Genomic DNA, 19,393 nt, shown 5'->3' with positions numbered 1-19,393 from the left:
CCGGTGCTATAACAGAATGTATGATCTTTATCGATCAAATGATTTGCGAATTCGGAAAATCCGTTATTATTGAGGCAACGAAGATGCTCCTTTATCCTAATATTAACATTACGTGATGTCTTACCGATATAGAAAGCCGAACAATTATTGCAATTTAATTTATAAATCCCCGAATGACTGAATTTATCTTCCTTATCTTTAGAATTAATTAGAAATTTACCTATATTGTTATTAGTATAAAAGGCCGGTTTGACTTCAGAAGGAAGGTTTTTTACACTTAAGGTAGAAAAGTGATTAATAAATAAAATTCGCCGCCATTGATAATTAATATTATTATCATTGATTTGAGGACAAGGACTAGCAAAGAGGAAGCGATTAATGGCTATTTGTTTTAGCTTTTTATTTAAGATTAAATCTATAAAATCTGATTCATAGCCATTATTTACTGCTATGTTTTTAATTAGTTTTAGTTCACTATCAAAATTACTATCGGACATTGGAATTGTGACTAAACGATGGACCATTGAATGGAATGCGGAGTGCTTATGTGAAATAGGGTGATTGGAGGGGCTGTGTATGACAACGTCAGTATAGGAGGGTTTACGAAAAATGTTAAAATTAATTCTGTTATTAACGATCGATAAGGTAAGGTCTAAAAAGTTTAAGGTTGAATTTATGCCTATTTCTAATGTGAATTTAATCTTATTATGAAAAGAGTTTATAAGTTTGAGGAAGGAATTCAGTTGACGCTTAGTCCCTGTCCATATACACAAAACATCATCAACGTATCTTTTCCAGTACAAGACATTTTTAATAAGATGTGAGGTACTAGATAAAATTTTATTTTCTAAGTTATCCATGAATATATCAGCAATCAGAGGACTGGTAGGGCTCCCCATAGCTAGGCCGTCACGTTGCTGATATATAACATTATTAAATTGAAAATAATTTTGATTCAGGCATATATTAAACAAGGAAGTTAAATCTTTTATAAAATCTATAGAGAGATCGGAACTATTTAATAAATCAGAAATTAAACATTTACTCTCTTCTATGGGAACATTGGGGAACAAATTTACAACGTCAAAAGAAATTAGTGTAGAATTACTAGGGAGAATCATATCTTTCAATTCTTCTACTAATGAAAAAGAATTTTTAAGGGTATGTTTAGGTGAAAAAACATTGGTATTTTGAAACACATTAGTAATAACGGATGATATTTTAAAATTTGGGGCGTTACAACATGAAACTACTGGCCTGACGGGGCAATTATTCTTGTGTATTTTAAGGAACCCATATAATTTAGGAGTTTTGGGATTTTTAGTTAAAAATTTAACTTTGTGATATGATTCATCTTTGAATATTTTAGTTTTACATGCTTGAAGTGTTTGTTTCACATTTTCTTGGAACTTATTGGTTGGGTCTTTCGCAAGTATTGCGAAATTGTCACTGTCAATGAAGTCCGCCACTTTAGAATTATATTCATTTCGAGGGAGTATGATCACTGTATTCCCCTTGTCCGCTTTCGTGAGGATCAAATCTTCATCTGTTAGTTTGGCACGAATATTCTTCACTATATTCAACTCAGGATTTGGGTTAGGTTTAAATTTAGGTATTATTTTTTGTAAAGTTTCAGCACTTTTGTAACAGAATTTTTTCGGTTTACCACATAGAGCTGTGTCTATATCCACTGCTACCTCTTCTATTGCCGCATTAAAATTATTATTCGAGTATTTAAGGTTATATTTTAATCCCTTTGCCAATAGGGATATCTCCTCAGGAAGAAAATGTACAAAAGACAGGTTCTGTACACGGTCAAAAAATGTATGGACCGACTCCGGGTTACTAATATTAATATCTGGATTATTTATACGGCACAAGTTCTTGAGTTTTTTATTTACTGTATTAAGTTTATTAAAAGATTTAACTGACACTAGGTATCTCACTTTGTCGTCAAATAAGTCCCATTCGACTGGGTGCAACTCATACACTAGTTCAGTATGTAATAGTTTTAAATTAAGTTTGATATTATTACGTCGTTAATACGTCATAAATTCAACCTTAAACTTTTTAGACCTTACCTTATCGATCGTTAATAACAGAATTAATTTTAACATTTTTCGTAAACCCTCCTATACTGACGTTGTCATACACAGCACCTCCAATCACCCTATTTCACATAAGCACTCCGCATTCCATTCAATGGTCCATCGTTTAGTCACAATTCCAATGTCCGATAGTAATTTTGATAGTGAACTAAAACTAATTAAAAACATAGCAGTAAATAATGGCTATGAATCAGATTTTATAGATTTAATCTTAAATAAAAAGCTAAAACAAATAGCCATTAATCGCTTCCTCTTTGCTAGTCCTTGTCCTCAAATCAATGATAATAATATTATTAATTATCAATGGCGGCGAATTTTATTTATTAATCACTTTTCTACCTTAAGTGTAAAAAACCTTCCTTCTGAAGTCAAACCGGCCTTTTATACTAATAACAATATAGGTAAATTTCTAATTAATTCTAAAGATAAGGAAGATAAATTCAGTCATTCGGGGATTTATAAATTAAATTGCAATAATTGTTCGGCTTTCTATATCGGTAAGACATCACGTAATGTTAATATTAGGATAAAGGAGCATCTTCGTTGCCTCAATAATAACGGATTTTCCGAATTCGCAAATCATTTGATCGATAAAGATCATACATTCTGTTATAGCACCGGTGCTAACATCTTACATAAAAACGGGCATGATAACAGACTAAACAACTTAGAGGCACTAGAAATTAAAAAAGCTGTAAAAACCAAAAGTCAGATACTTAATAATCAATTAGACATATCAAGTAGTCCAATATTAGGTCTGTTTCCAATAAACCCATAAAAAAATCCCAGTTCTCCTTCCCTCCTTACCACCATGCCAGTTGATGCTTTGTTTCTCCCGATTTATTGATATAACCCATTAGTCTACATAATTATCTAGCGGTTTTTCCATTACTTGTGCACTTATGTTAATGTATTTTATGACCGTCTTTGTGTTGCTTATATTTGTATCATGTTGTCTCCCTCTATATTTTGTTATATATATACACACATTATGTACTTCTTGTTTAGTATTAATTTGTACCCTGATGATGCTTAAGTAAAGCGAAACCGGTCGGTTCTTAAATTAATAAATATCGTGGTTTTAAAACAAAAAAGTATTTTATTTTATTAATTAAATATAGCATCATCAGTACCTAGTTTAGTTCTAAAGCCATATTGGTTAGGTGAAAGGGGTGAATTTGATTCCAGAAAATCGACGATACGTTTTTTAATGCATTTTTCTAATATCTTAGACAATTGAGAAGTTAATGTGATTGGTCTGTAGTTGTCTGTTTTACATCTAGGTCCTGATTTGTGTATTGGGATGATGTTAGCTAGTTTGAATTTATTCGGAAAAATACTATCTCTGATGCATGCGTTAAATATATGGTGTAATGGTTTGATTACATGTTTTTTATAGATTTAATTGTAGTGTTACTTAAGTTGTCTGGGCCATTTGCAAACCTAGCGTTTAGATTGTCAATGTGGTTTGCGATTTCAAGTTCAGTTATTTCGGGAAATTCGGATAGTTCGAAGGTAGAATTTTTAGTCTTTAGAAAGTCTGATGGTACATGCTGAGAGTGCAAGCTAAGAGAAGGATTATTTTCAATTAGGGTAGAGGCGATGTTCGTAAAAAAGTGGTTGCAATATCTTTAGGATTATCAAAGATTATATTATTTTTAGTTATAATTTTTTGTTATGAGTTTTATAAGATTTGAAGAGTTTATTTCTATGCTGAATTGAGATTATTAGTCCACGTGTAATCCATGGTTTTATGTGTCTGTGTTTACTTTTTGATGCTGCTAATGGTTCATAACATTTTTCAATATGGTTTTGGATTATATCATAAAAGTTATTTAGAGATATATTTGTGTCATCATAAGAAAGCACTGAGACCCATGTTTCGGCTGTTAGTGAGATGTCTAGAGATAGGTAATTAATTTTTGTTTTGATTTGCTGACGGTTAGTGTGATCTGTATAGCTAGGTAATTTTTCAGTACAATGACCATAAAAGGTCGGATAGTGGTCTGTTATGTCAATTTTGAAGGTAGCAGATCTATGTGGGTAACTTTTATTTGATTTGAGGAATATGTGATCTAAAAATGAATTTGGATGATTAGGCCTAGTGGTACTGTTCACGTAAGATAGATAACCTTTGGTATACAGTAAGTTCAAGTATTCATTTGCAGTTGGATTTAATATTGCGTTTTATATGTTTATGTTGATATCTCCTACAATGAAGGAAAAATCGAATTGGTTCACATTAACTTCATTTATGAAAGATTCAATTTCGAGAATGAATAGATTTGTGGATAAAGAGGGAGATCGATATATAGCCAATACTGAATATTTTTTCCCCTTAAAGCAAAAGTAACATGGACAGCATTAGAGTAATGGAATTTTCATTTATGTTGGATAAAGATCGAGTATTATAAAATAAAGTAAGGCTATCATGCGAGGTATGCCTAGAGGGTATTGACAAGGTATTAAAGTTAGGTAAGCTGAAAGGGACACATTCTCGCATTTGGGTTTCAATGAGTATTATTATATCTAGCTGGAAAGAAAGAGAATTTAAAAGGATACAGAATTCGTCATAGTGTTTCCGGATACTTCTTATATTCATGATCAGCATGTTGAAGTTAGTATCATCGAAAATTGCATTTATTTCAATGCAGTTATCGCATTTTTGGGTTTTAGGAACAATATTGTCTGCGTAAGCCATTTTGTGTGAAGTTTTTATTTTATTTTTTTTATATGGGGTCCGAATTATTGTAGTGGAATATCATTCGCGTCCTTCACGTAGATTATTGATGAATCCTGGTTTTTTCGTAGTAAGACATTTCCGTTTTTTGTCCAAGCAAATTTGTAACCCATAGATTTTGTAGATCTTGCTAGCCAAATAAGTTGATTGTTGGCGGGCGTAAGCTTCTCGTTTATGTAAATCTTTGTTTCAGAAGAAGAGTATTTCATATCCTTTGCAGTAAAATACCCAACTTTCGTTTTTTGGGAAAGTATTCTGTTTTTAGCTTCTTTTGTTCTTAATTTCAATGTGATTGATTTTTTTTGTTGAGTAGCAGTTTTTTTATTTTATTTCAGTAATCAACATTATTATTTAAGTGCAATGGCAATACCATCAGGTGACAAAACATCATTTTAATAGTCTTCATTGATTGGAATGACTATTTATCTTTATAGTATGTTATAGAAGTAGCAGAGGTACTTGCTTGGTGAAATTGAGATTTGCAACATGTTTGCAGGATAGCCTTTAGGAACTGAGCCAAATTATAAATAAACCTCTTTTGGGAGCCAGGTCCAGAGGAAAGTGAACGTAAACTGGACGGAGGTGTACAATAGCCTTATCCTCTCTTTAACGAGATGACGAAGGTCTTAGGCGGAGGTCTATGGAGCGGAGACTGCGTACTCAGCAATAGCCCTGGAAGTGGACGGCTATCGAGGAATGCTTCATCTTCACCTCCTTCTACGAAGAACACCTCCATGAGCACCTCTACTTCAATGGCATTCGGATTATCTGGAAGTAAAAGAGAAAATACTGTACTTTCAGTTTGCATTTGATAATTTACTTTAAACGCTCCCGAAAAAATTCAATTAATTCTATGTAACAAAATTTAGTGTTTGAAAAATATTTGTCAAGGTTTGCAAATTGTTATACTAAATGAAAAAAGTTAGCGTACAATAACTTTTATAATACCTTTGTCTAATTTAAAAAATAATTTTTTTCATGAAAAGTAATAATTACAGATGGCACAATAAAAAAAAACATTTGTAAGCGACTTTAAAAACATTATCTTTGTTTGCGTTCAAAAATTTTCTATTTTTAAGTGCATAAGTCTACTTTTTTTTTATTTTTTATTCTAGATAAAAGAAAATTACATTTTCACTTATTTAACTAGAAATAACATATATATATTACACATAAATATATTACACACCGATATTATTCATTTTCATTGTTTTGTTGATTGAGCATAAAACTGAACAATTTTTTTTTAAATGTACCTATACTTTTTTCATTTTTAATTTCGTCTGGGAGGCAAATATATATGTTGCTTCCCTCGTAACCAATGGATTGCTTGCCATAATGAGTATATATGGTGTTTAAATGTATTTTATCGTGTTGCCGTGTAAAGTGTGTGTGTACTTGGGACGTTTTAATGAGTTCTGTATTTGTATGTATGAGTTTATTATTTATTTTGTAAATAAGGAGACATGTATTATATTCATATAATTTTTTTAATTTTAATAGTTTTGTTTCAATATATATTTTTTTTGTTGATGTTCTAGATTTGAAGTGAAATAGCTTTTTGATTACTTTGTTTTGTGTTACCTGTAGTTCGTTTATATATGTTTCACATGTATTTCCCCAGATTTCAATCAAGTAGTTTAAATGTGAGTGAACGAGGCTATAATATAGACCTTTTTTAATTTTATTTGGTAACAGATATGATATCCGGCTGAATACGCTAATTAAGGGGGTGATTTTATCTTTAATATCTTGAATATGCTGTTTAAAAGTTAGGTGTTTATCAATGCACAGCCCAAGATATTTCTCCTGTATCAGGATTTGCAGGTTGTTATTTTCAATTTTTAAGGGTACATGAGGAGGAATTATTTTACGAGTTGAGCTTAAAATCATGTATCCTGATTTTTTAACATTCATTGTTAATATATTTGATTGGAGCCAACTGTTAATTTTGTTTAAGTCACTCTGTGCATTTTCTAGTGAGATGTTTAAATCTTTACCCCAGTAGAAAATTGCAGTATCATCTGCATATAAAAAAATATCACCAATATATAAATATATAAATCTGATAGAGTCTTTCATCCACTTTCAATAACAGTATTTTATTTTGAAATAAATTAAAAAACAGCGAATTTTTGTGGATTCTTTATTGTGACAGTTTGCGATGCACATTGCAAGTCTTTAGGGATTAACAAAAATAACAATAATTCACAAGAACCAGTGTGAATTTGAACATTGAAACATCGTATGACTTTGAACATTCTCATTTGTAATATTATAATACCTGATGCTGAAGAATTATTTTATCTTTATAATTAGGACATCATCGCGTCGCTTTTTTTATTTTCAAGCGTTTGTTTCCACTGTCATTCGACTTTTGTAAAATTAATGCTTCGATCTCGTCTATTCATCCTGAAAAATAAGACAAATCTGTTATATCGACTCAAATCTCTAGTAAAATCGCATATTAATTAACAAAAAAAAAACCAATGTACTAACCAAGAATTAATTAGGTAGGATTGTCATCTTCATAAATAAACCACGTCTGTTTAGCCTTTTGACGTTTGCAATTTCATAGAAACAATCGCATTTTAAAGACAGGCTTTGGCAGTAGACATAATAACAACGCTGTTGCCAGACAAATTCGTGTAATAGCTGTGTGAGACCTTGTCTTGCTGTGGTGAAAGACACTCAGGTTTATGAGCATGTTTATCCTATGCATAACGTTATGTGACACATAGTTATAATCAACTTTTTAAGAGTTTGGTGAAAAAGCCCCTTAGAGTATAATGTAAGATCATGGAAAACAATATTTTATAGATACAAATAACAAAAACGTAAGAAAAAGTACATATTATGGAAAATATACATTTTAAAATACAAAAACTAGAACACACGGTGATTGGTGGGCACCTATCTAAAATAGAACATGTTCCCACCAATCTAGAACATGTACTAGATTGGTGGGAACCTATTTGGAACATCACATGTTCTTCATAGGTACCCATCAATCTAGAACATGTACTAGATTGGTGGGAACCTATTTGGAACATCACATGTTCTTCATAGGTACCCATCAATCTAGAACATGTACTAGATTGGTGGGAACCTATTTGGAACAGCACATGTTCTAGATAGGTACCCATCAATCTAGAACATGTACTAGATTGGTGGGTACCTATCTAGAATAGTACATAGACAAGTGGGTACTAGTACTAGAATATATATAGAATAGAATATATAGAATATATAGACGGCCGGCATAGTCCAGTGGTAACGCATTGGACTGCCATTCCGAAGGTCGCGGGTTCGAACCCGGCGTGCGCAAATAAATTTTATTTGATTAATTTGTGTTATTTCACAATTAATTAATTAAAATAATATATAGTATATTTGCGGCACGTTCCAGAGTGGAAGATACTACCAGTATCGCCCTGGTGTAAGACCACCATTCAGAATTGAAACGTTGCTCCAAATGGCTTTAGCCGTGTTTAGTGACTAGATCTGAATAGCCAGGTACTTCCCCACCTTCCTCTTTCCCTTCCCCACTTACCTTCAGCCTCACAACATCCCCCAATTGGGGATGCCATAGTCTCACTGGCTCCAGACGGGAGCAGTTGGGACTCTTGTGAGGTATTCACTATAAAAAAAAAATATATATATATATATATAACCAAAATTATGTTCATAGGTAGGTTTAAGGCGATGCACTACGTAGTAATGCAAAATCATGTGTTTTTGGTTTGAAAATTTGGTGGCCTAGAAATAAATACTGCGAGTAGAATACATCTTGGCCTTTGAAATAATGGAGTATTTTTTAGATAAGTCTTTTAATAAGCCCAGAAAAAAATAATGTAAAAGGCCCATGAAAACTGCTTTAAAGTTCAAAATCTCCTACTTACGAACCCATTTTCGGTTAAGATTTTATTGTATAATGTGGCAAATTAAGTTATTCATAAAATGATTGAGAAAAAAAAAATTATGCCTGAACATCCACAAAATAAAATAAAAGGCACTTTTTGCATTAATCTAAACAGGCGGATGGAGTTAAGCGGGAATTTAAACCTTATCGCCATCTACGTAGGGGTTGTTATTGATATCGGCTCGATTTAAAATATTACACGACGTAGTGCATCGCCTTAATCCCAATATGTTAAATATGAATATGATTTAATCTGATTTAATTTTAAACACAAATTTGTAAGATATCCATGGTGCGGTTTTGCAAAATATAGTAAGCTAACACAATTTTATAATAGACACCCTTAACTTACAAATTTTTAGTGTTTGAAAATCAATACAGATAATTATGCTATTTTCTGAACATAAATAAAAATTTAGACTTTTTTTTTAGTTTCGTGCAAAGTAACAATTACAATTTACATGATAAAAACCATGGATAAGCGACATAAAAAACTTTTGCTTTGTTTGCGTTCAAAATTAGAATGATTTTTTGCACTTTTCGATTAGTAATAATTAAAATATAAGTAAAATATAAAATATTTTTATTTCTATTTTCAAAAAGTGTATTTTATTTTGAAATAAGTTTAAAAAGAGCGATTTTATCAGGAATTAAATGTAATTTTTTATTTTATTTTATATTATACAAACTAACAGTACATGCTTTACAGAGATGAAACAATATCCAGGAATAAGATATTTCATGTTGTGTACCTATGATATGTTTCCTTGTAATGTCTGCTAAGTGGTATGTTTATTCCTTAATTACCATGTGACGTGTGTAGTATATAGGTGTGTGTGTGTGTGTAATGCATATATGTTGAACAGTTTAAATTATTGATATGAAACCACGTTTGAATTTGGGCAGTGAATCCGAAAAAATGTCAATGTTAGAGTTAAGACAAATATAATTTAGAGTATAAAGAGCTCGGTTAATTATCGAATTAGATGCTGCATTTGTTATGTATTTAAACGTGTGGAATAGCACTGTATGTTGTGTACGTCTGAAAGGTATGTTAAAGTTAATAAGGGACATAAGTTCAGTACAGTCAATGTCATTGTTAAAAATTCTGTGTATAAATATTGAGTAAGCTACTGCTAGTCTTTGCTGCAAAGTTTCGAACGTACACTCAAAGTTATTGTTGAATTTGTTAGTAATATATTTTATAAATTTGTTTTGTATACGTTCTATACTATCTATGTAAAGTTTATATTGTGGATTCCAAATTTACAATGCATATTCAAACTTATAGAAGAAGTACATTGCAGAATCAGAGAGGTGGTGTCGTCAAAGGGGGTGGTCTGTAATGGGGACCTAAATATAATAGTAAATACAAAAAAAAAAATCTCATACAGTTTGCGTTCTATTTTTGCCTTTTTATCTAAACTGGTATTTTACTTACATATTTGCAAGTCCGGACATAGCCATTGAGAAAAATAATATTAACTAATCTTATAATGACACAGAAAAAGACAAAAATTATAACAACAACTGAACAGGTCTCAGTAGCTCAATGGGTAGGATTTTGATTCTATTCAATTGTAATTTTCAGTATTTTTTGTTTTCACACAGTTATTTACAATAATAATAACAACGCTGGTAAAACTAGTGTATATAAACATATATAATTAAGAGGTTTAATAGTGTTGTGCAAGCGTAGATGCTTTGAATTGTGTAAAGTGAATTATCGCAAAGCGTAACATAATGGTATTTGTAGTATTTTCGTTCAAGTGTGTGTTTGTTTTAGATGCTGCAGTTGACGTGCACGTCTTGTACTAGTATTGTGAGTATTTTCTGAGATTTCAAAGATATTATTTATATTATTGCAAAGGAAAATTATTATATCCTTCATATTTCAGTAGACAAACCACGTATTGTCTGTACTCCTTTGTTAATATAATCTTCTTAAATTTAGCTACTGTGTTTACTCTACGTCCTCCACGGTATATGGATTCTGAAAATGGAAGCTTAGATTAAACCTTTGAATACGACAAACTACAATAGCAGTTCAGAGAAATCAAATAATAATAAGCAATAATTAGTCACCTGAAATATCAATACAAATTGAAAATATCTCCCTAATAAAAATAAATGCCCCTAACGGGGATTGAACCCGTGCCTTCTGATGTCCGGTCAGGTGCTCTGAACCACTGAGCTATGTCGACTTATTTTCAAACAACCAACAAACTTTACAGGTGAAAAACAATATAATAAGCAGTGTTGGGAAGTAAGAGCTTCATAGATGCACGCACAGATGGCAGTGCATAGAGCTTGCGTGGAAGTCCGCAAGATGGAGCCAGTGGCCAGTAGTCGCCAGGGCCAGTGGGAAGGCTCTCAGAGAAACTTGTTTCAGATTCCAATTAGCCAGCTTCTAGTTAGGTCGACTATCGAGTCACCATTATAATACGTGGAGTATTAATAAATCCCTGATTAATCTAAAAGAACTATTTAATTATAAACTCCTTCCAAGACGAGTTGGAGACCGGTTTGTACGAACACAACAAGCAGTAATTGTTGATTGAGGTACTAGTACATATTGAATTATTTTTCGGGTTGGAAATAATCCGAATAGCTTAGTGGTTCAGAGAACCTGACCGGATATCAGAAGGTACGGGTTCGATTCTCGTTGCGGGATTTATTTTCAATTTGTATTGATATTTCAGGCGACTAATTATTGCTTTTAATAACTTACTTAAAACCTTTTCTTATAAATATTAGTTTATCATTTAGAAAAAATACAGAGAATTCAAAGCTACCTTCAGGTGCACAGCAATGTACAGTGTATAGAGCTAGGTTTTAGTAGTTTTTAACGCATTTCAATACTGTCCATGAAAAATTTCTAAGTTAAACGTTGACAATGAAGATGCCTGTCAAATGTTTAAAACGATTTTTAATATTATTGAGATATTTACAAAATATTACCAGTTTATTCAGGGGAATTAGCTCCGGCTTCACAGCATGTGTTGGTGGTTTTGGTCTGAAATTCAACATGAAAAGTAGACATTAAATTAATATTTTCACTAAAAAAAATTATTTCTAATGCTTTAAAATATCATTAATAAATTACCTCATTCTTAGAAATCCTCTAATACTTGGGTTGATCAAACAAATCACTACTACTGCCAAAGCAATAATTGTCTTCCAAAACATGTGCTTTTCAACTTCCAGTGAAATATTGAGGCCCTGAAATTCAATAATAAATAAATTATATACGTTTTGTTCCACGCTCATACCGCGAGACTGTTATGGTTGTTATTCGTGATAATCTAAGAAAAAAATTTAAACAATTTTTTTTTTAAATTGTAAACATAACACAAATATAATGAAAACAAATGTCCATTTTTTTTTAAGTCCAAGTTTTTTTTTCATTTGTTAACCACACAAAAGAAATCTCTAATAAGGGCTTAGAAATGTTGGGATTTATAACAAGGCTAACCAGAAATTTTAACAATACAAAGTGTATTAAATTGTTACATTTTGCCTATGTAAGAAGTCAACTTGAGTACGATTCTCCTGTCTGGAACCCACATTATAATATACATGTACACGCTGTTGAAAGAATACAAAACAAATTCTTACGTTTTATAAATTTTAAAATGGGTATTCCAGCAATTATGGTGAACTACATCACTCTGTTAAATTATATGAATGTGCTCAAATTTTCACTGACTTGGTATTTCTATATAAAATTCTAAATGATTTAGTTGATGGTCCGGTATTGCTAGAATTCATAAGCCTTCAGATTCCACAATGTAATAATAGAAGTCAGGATTTATTTCAGTGCAGAAATTCTGGGACTAACTACCATATGTATTCTTCTTTGCCCTGAATATATGGAGGGAAACAATTATACCAAGTCAGTGGACATTTTTAATTTATCTTTTTTTTTTTATTGATACATTATTTTACAGTATTTCATATCTTAATTCAGTAATGTTGGCCTCACTGGGTTATTTACCCGTGCTGAGGCCCCCATTTTAAAATATACGAATTTATACATTTAAACAAAAAACAACATTAAAATAAAGATAAATTTAAACTAAAAATAAAGATTAGAAATTAAAATTTAATTTTCACATTAAAATAAAAATATTAAAAGAGGATGGAAATCGGCATTTATAATGATTTATGTGTTTGTGCGTGTTGCGTGTTTTATATATTTTTTTGTGTTGCGTGTATGTTTTATTCTTTATGTTATAGAATTTTGGAAATATTGTCTTTTTTGTTCTTTAATCCATTTTTATATTTTGTGTTTGAATTTATTTTTACTTTCCTCAATTTTTGTTTCAAGTGGAAGACTGTTGAATGCTTTAATAGCGTGGTATTTATGGTGTCTTTGTCCAAAGGTATAATTGGCGTATATCAAGTATGTCACAGCTTTTAAATATTTGGTCTGTGTCGGTTAGTTTTTTTTTTTGAGTATTACTTTTAATATCGTTTTCTGTGCGATTTCTATTTGAGCGTTAGCTGCGTTTGTTGCTCCTCCCCAAGCAATTATTCCATATTCTATTATTAATATTATTATTATTATTATTTATCTTTAAACAAATATAAAATGTTATTAACCTTTCCCTTACTGTGCTAAAAAAATCAACGCGTTTCGGTGCTGTGTAGTCAATACACATCAAAATAAACGAGTTAATGTTGGAAAAATATGAATATTCATAGCTAATTGCTGATGTTTATTATATTTTATATCCAAAATGATAATAATTGTTATTTAATTGCTGAAAACATGAAAAAACATCGGCAGATGCTAAAAAAACGTGCGAGGAGTCCACATCTAACCACGGTCCGTGACCGATTGGCTGGCGGCTAGCACACACACAGCTATGCGGTCGTAGGTATCGATGGTCTAAATCAAAATACAACTGCGGACGTGTGGATTTCTCATGTTCCCGCATAGTGAGCTAAAGCGGGACATCAATCGTTGATTGTATTGTTGTATTTATTTCCGATTTTTAACAAAAATCTATGTTTCTTAATTGAATTTGAAAACCATATAAAATTATATTTTTTTAATTCAGTGCATAAATGTATAACGTAGGAATACCAAAAATCTGAACCCAGAATTTATTATGTTTATAGAGTTATTAAAGCTATTAGAAGCAATGTGTAGTAAATACACACCACAGATAAGGAAAGGTTAATGAAGCAATTCAGTTATGTTCAATAAATAATGTATATTTCTTAATATTTTTATGTAAAAGCCCCGAAAAAGGGCGATAGTAAATAAATAAAAAAAATAAATAAAATCACCCCTTGAAGTTTCGCAATTTTGAGCGCGGAACACTGTGAAGCAAAGTAGTTAGTTAAATATATTGATAATTATAAAAGAATATATAATTATCCTCACCATATCGTGTAACGTCACCTTATTCACCATTTTTGTAATTTTTCCTTCCTTTTCTAACTGTTCCCTCATCGTCGTTTTCATTAACGGAGTATTTTTATTTGAATGTATTCCGCACCTTGATAACCAAATTTGTTCGTCGAGGTTCTGTTTCTCTTCATATCCTATTATCTGCAAAGAAGAAAAACGCCAAGGCTTAGGAGATTAAAAAAAATATAATTTAGAGGAGACAATACCCTAAAATATTGCCAGAATATTAACGACAAAAATATTCAACGCGCGGTCCTGTTGTATTGGACAGATATTTATTGAATTTTCCATAGCAAATCTCTAAAGTTAACTGGGAATCTTAACGCCATAAGTAATGAAGTCGTATACAAACATTTTTGGGCGTGCGGCCTAGTTTAAAGGACGGACCTAGGGTCGAAATTTCCCTAGCAGGCCTAGAAAAAACGATCTTTCCTTGTGGATTATTTTAATTATTTCTGATGAATGTTTTCAGGGTTTTCCAATAAGAGGTGTTATTTTAACCATTTCCCGTAAAAGATCAATGGTTTCGTTGCTTGTGTGGCACGTAGCGCCGTTTTGTTGAAAGTAAACGTTGTCCAGATCAATACCATCCAATTGCGGCCATAAAACATCATTAATCATCTCTAGGTAGCGCAATCCATTCACCGTAACTGTTGCTCCAGCCTCATTTTCGAAAAAGTAAGGTCCAATGACTCCGCCGGACCATAAACCGCACCAAAAAGTCACACGTTGAAGATAAAGAGGCTATTCAACAATAACTCTTGGGTTTTCCGAGCGTCAGATGCGACAATTTTTCTTGTTGACGAAGTCACCGAGGTGGAAATGGGCCTCATCACTCAATATGATTTGCATTTGATTCACTCAAGTGAATTTTAATAATTTCAATGCGTTGTTGAAGCGTGAATCGTCCCATTTTTATTAAAAACGTAGTTTCAACTTGTCAAATGTCAAAAAATGACAGCTTCAAAAATAACATCTACTGAAATAGCGGGCTATTCAAATGTTTCTAGAGGGATCCCTCGGGATGTTAATAATTCATCTTTAGAAATTAAAAATCTGGTGCTTACCTCTAGTTTTATATTTGAAAAACATTTTATATGATTTCGAACCCTTTTTACATACAATATTTTAATGGTAATGTCCGGATTTTATTAATCTTAAATATAAATAACTTACATCCGCAGAGAGATATTGAAATCCCTAGCACAGTGTCAGGTAATTACTTAGTAAACTAGAGGAATTGATCTCTTCGGCACGAGTGCATAGTCGGGAAACATAGGCGGGCATGAGGAGAGGAAGGCCTCAGGGACTGTCATCTTTGGGGATGCTGTGTGGCGGATCTTTTTGACGAGAGGAAGGAGTGAAAATGAGTCTTGAAAAGACCGATGTTGTAGGAGAGAGTGTGGAGTTAAAGTAAAAAAAAGTTTAATAAAAGAGTTGACTCGACACTCAAGGCATAAGGACCCATAAAATTGACACTGTTCACAAACAGTGTCAATTTTAATTATGTAGCAAACTCGCCGATTCCTCGCCTACGTAGTTTAACGAACAAATATACAAATATTATCGACATTTTTAACATTGAAAATTCGATGTTTAAAACATACCTGAACAAAAATTTTAGATCAAAATACTTTTTCTTAAATGTTAGATTGTTATATATTTATTCAATTTGCAAACCGTAAGAAATCTTGGTTTATCATTTATTAGTAACCCTAGCGTAAAATATTGTAACCATATGTACCAAAATTTATCATCAAAACTAAATTACGAATTGAATTTTGAGAATAATAATAAAACATAAAAAATAAAATAATAAAGAATTTGGCATTCTCAGACTATAAAAATATTACCATTTGTTTTTTCGGCTACTGGCATTATACCTAGCTCTCTCATTCAAAATTTAGGCGTATTAGATCTATCAAAAAATGTATGTATATAAAAATGCAAAAATCAGCAATTTTAAATACATGTAGGATAACGAGAGATTTTTCAAATATATATGTTGAGGGATCAGTAGGATTTATAGGCCCTGTTAGGAGTTCTACCGAGCCGAACCCTCTGATATGAAAATATCTGGAGTCGGTGAATTATTTTCCCATTTGATATCTGGTGAGTTGACGTATTGTTCTTGTATTTATTTTGCTTATATAATGCACTTTCATAATGTTGATTGACTAGATGATCATTTGTGGAAAAGTGTGTGGAAGGGTTTAATTTTTCCTTTGGGGAAGATTTAACCCGGACATAAAATCGGAAAAATATGTTATTAAACTTACCTCGCCAGGTGCAACAAGGATAGGTATGTCCAGTGAATCTGGAAATGTTATTATTCTCTTCAGACTGACGTTGAACATCTCTGGGCCGTTCTCAAGCTGGACTCTTCCGTTGAAAGTTATTTTTGTTCTGCAATTAAACAATGTTATGACAAAAAATATTATGTGTTCTGTTTTACTTCGGTCATGAAATTTTACGTATTGTCTACAAATCTACCTACTATATGTGTTTAAATTAAATTCAAGCAAAATAAAATCAGTTCAATTGTCCAGTCGGATTATAGCGGCTTTTACAAAAGAATAACATTTTTTTTTACTTATTATAAATACAGAATATACATAGATAAAAAAAATATAAATACAAAATACATAAAAGAGAACAATAGAAATGGTTATTATAAATACAATGCAACAATGTGTATATATAAATATATAAACAATTAATTTACAATAAATCCCGGATAAACTAATACTTTAAAACTGTATTTGGTTATATTCAATCAGAGAAGCGCTGACATACAGTTTTAATTAAGTGGTGTTTGTATGAGGATAAACTAGCAATGTTTATAGATTCATCCAAAACATATTTATTACCAAGTACATGTAGGCGATTCATTATGGAATTGAGTTCAGCGTTAGATCCTGTATTGTTGCACTGATAGGGTAATTTGAAACGAACTGATCGACTAGGTACACGGAAACATATTAGCGAAAGAAGTTCAGGGGAGTTCAACAGGTTGGTAACGATTTTAAATAAATAAAATAGGTCAAAACAAATTCTTCTTTCTTTTAATGTATCGAGTCCCAATAAATGTAATAGAGAGGGGTAATTAATGTTTTCGATGAGTATTCCCAATTTAAAATTAATATAACGTAAAAATTTATGTTGGACGCGCTCAGGGGAATTCTCATGTACACTGTAGTAAGAACTCCAAATGGTGGTGTTAAATTCTAGTTGGCTTCTAACAAGTGAAGTGTAAAGTAATTTGACAGTTTTTAAATTTTTAAAATCCTTTGAAATCCTTACTGTAGGTGCCAAATGCTACAGACTTGGAACCTAACCTAACCCATTTCGAATTCAATCTGCTCACGAGGTGCTGTAGATGGAAAGCCTACCATGTTGAAGGATCACTTGGTATCACCACCGTACCCAGGTACGGAATAGGTGGTCTGGATTACCGATACAGAGAACCCCGATCTATGCCTTAGCTGCTGAAGGATATCGGGATCACGGCTGAAGTCATTCCATTGGGTAGTACCTAAGTACTCAGTGGCGGCTTGTCCGCAGAGGTCTTTTGGTCAATGTCCTCCAAAAATATGCTGCAAAAGTGTTAATATAAATAAAGGATTGAACAAACTAACCGATTATTTTTTTTTTAATATTCGTGCGTATTTGTACGGTAATAGCGAGTTCCAGAAAACTGAAAAGCTACTGTATATACCTAGCGTGGGTCATATTAAGTTTTGTCCCCAAGTTAACTACTTTCTTTCTCTTTGCTATACAGACGAAGGAGGTAAACACCATCATGTCTGACGTATCCTTAGTATCATACAAAATTTATTTTAAATGGATTTTCGGACCTGACCGCGGTGAGATAGAATTATTAAAATGTGTTCATGTTTGGTATACCTTATATTGTAGGTAATAGGCATTAAAATCGCTTGATAAACGGAGTCTAGAAACGTTCGATTTCAAGCACGAAACTGGTTTTTATTTATTTTGTAAATAATTTTATAAGAAAGCAAAAAAGGTAATCAAGTGAAACTGTCACAGATAATCTTAGCTATAATACTGTTTTTTTAAGTTGTTTCTTTTATGCGTTCATTCATCTATTGAAAAAAAATATTATTAACATTTTATATTCATTTTGTTCAATTGACCTTCCACTTCTGGATCCCTGATGCCGCCTCTGGTAGTGCTCATGTATTACAGTAGATACTTTGAAAATTTCACCGAAGAACAAAATTACAATCACATGAAATAGTCATTAAACATTTGTTTAATTTTATAGTGGATTAACTTATTTGGTAAAACTTTAAATTGTTACATTTAATCACTGAAGATAATTATATTAACAACAAGTCTCAAACAAAAAATGAGAAATGGCTCCGACAAGGCTAAGGTCCTGGTTATAATAAGAAATGGCTCCGACAAGGCTAAGGTCCTGGGATCAATGGGAAATGGCTCCGACAAGGCTAAGGTCCTGAGTTCAATGAGAAATGGCTCCGACAAAGCTAAGGTCCTGGGTTCAATGAGAAATGGCTCCAACAAGACTAAGGACCTGGGTTCAACTAGAAATAGTTCCGACAAGGCTAAGGTTCTGGGTTCAATGAGAAATGGCCCCGACAACGCTAATGTCCTGGGTTCAATGAGAAATGGCTCCAACAAGGCTAAGGTCCTAGGTTCAATGAGAAATGGCTCCGACAACACTAAGGTACTGGGTTCAATGAGAAATGGCTTCGACAAGGCTTAAGTCCTAGGTTCAATGAAAAAATTGCTCCGACAAGGCTAAGGTCCTGGGTTCAACGAGAAATAGCTCCGACAAGGCTAAGGTCCTGGGTTCAATGAGAAATGGCTCCGATAACACTTAGGTACTGGGTTAAATGAGAAATGGCTTCGACAAGGCTAAAGTCCTAGGTTCAATGAAAAAATTGCTCCGACAAGGTTAAGGTCCTGGGATCAATTCCAGGATTCGATTCGACAGAATTGTTTTCTGATATTTGCGTTTCACATTTTTTTGTTTTAGAGTTATTTTATCTTCAATAATTAAAACATTAAATTATTTCTTAATAGTTGAAATGCCTTACGTGTACTCCACCTCCATTTGTGTAAGGACGATTTCAGATATAATGTTGTCATTTTTTTCTACAAAGGCCACCGCGTTTAGTAATTTCTTTGGCGTTTCCTAGAAAAAACATTTTTTT

At 32.2% G+C, this 19,393-nt stretch overlaps 1 protein-coding gene across 1 annotated transcript; it reads right to left on the bottom strand.

Moving 5' to 3' along the window:
* Nucleotides 1-10,733: 10,733 nt before the first annotated feature.
* LOC149416176 (uncharacterized) lies at nucleotides 10,734-17,924 on the bottom strand. Its single transcript, XM_089641899.1, has 6 exons — nucleotides 17,911-17,924; nucleotides 16,472-16,598; nucleotides 14,166-14,333; nucleotides 11,877-11,992; nucleotides 11,732-11,786; nucleotides 10,734-10,763 (listed from the first exon to the last, which is right to left on the bottom strand). Exons 1-6 carry the CDS (start codon nucleotides 17,922-17,924, stop codon nucleotides 10,734-10,736), a joined length of 510 nt encoding a protein of 169 aa, XP_089498025.1.
* Between the last annotated feature and the right edge of the window lie 1,469 nt (nucleotides 17,925-19,393).

Source organism: Hesperophylax consimilis, chromosome 17 (assembly GCF_061612785.1).
Source record: "Hesperophylax consimilis isolate HC1 chromosome 17, BYU_Hcon_1.0, whole genome shotgun sequence".
NCBI classification, from domain to species: domain Eukaryota; kingdom Metazoa; phylum Arthropoda; class Insecta; order Trichoptera; family Limnephilidae; genus Hesperophylax; species Hesperophylax consimilis.
This window is presented reverse-complemented; position numbering and strand designations above follow the sequence as displayed.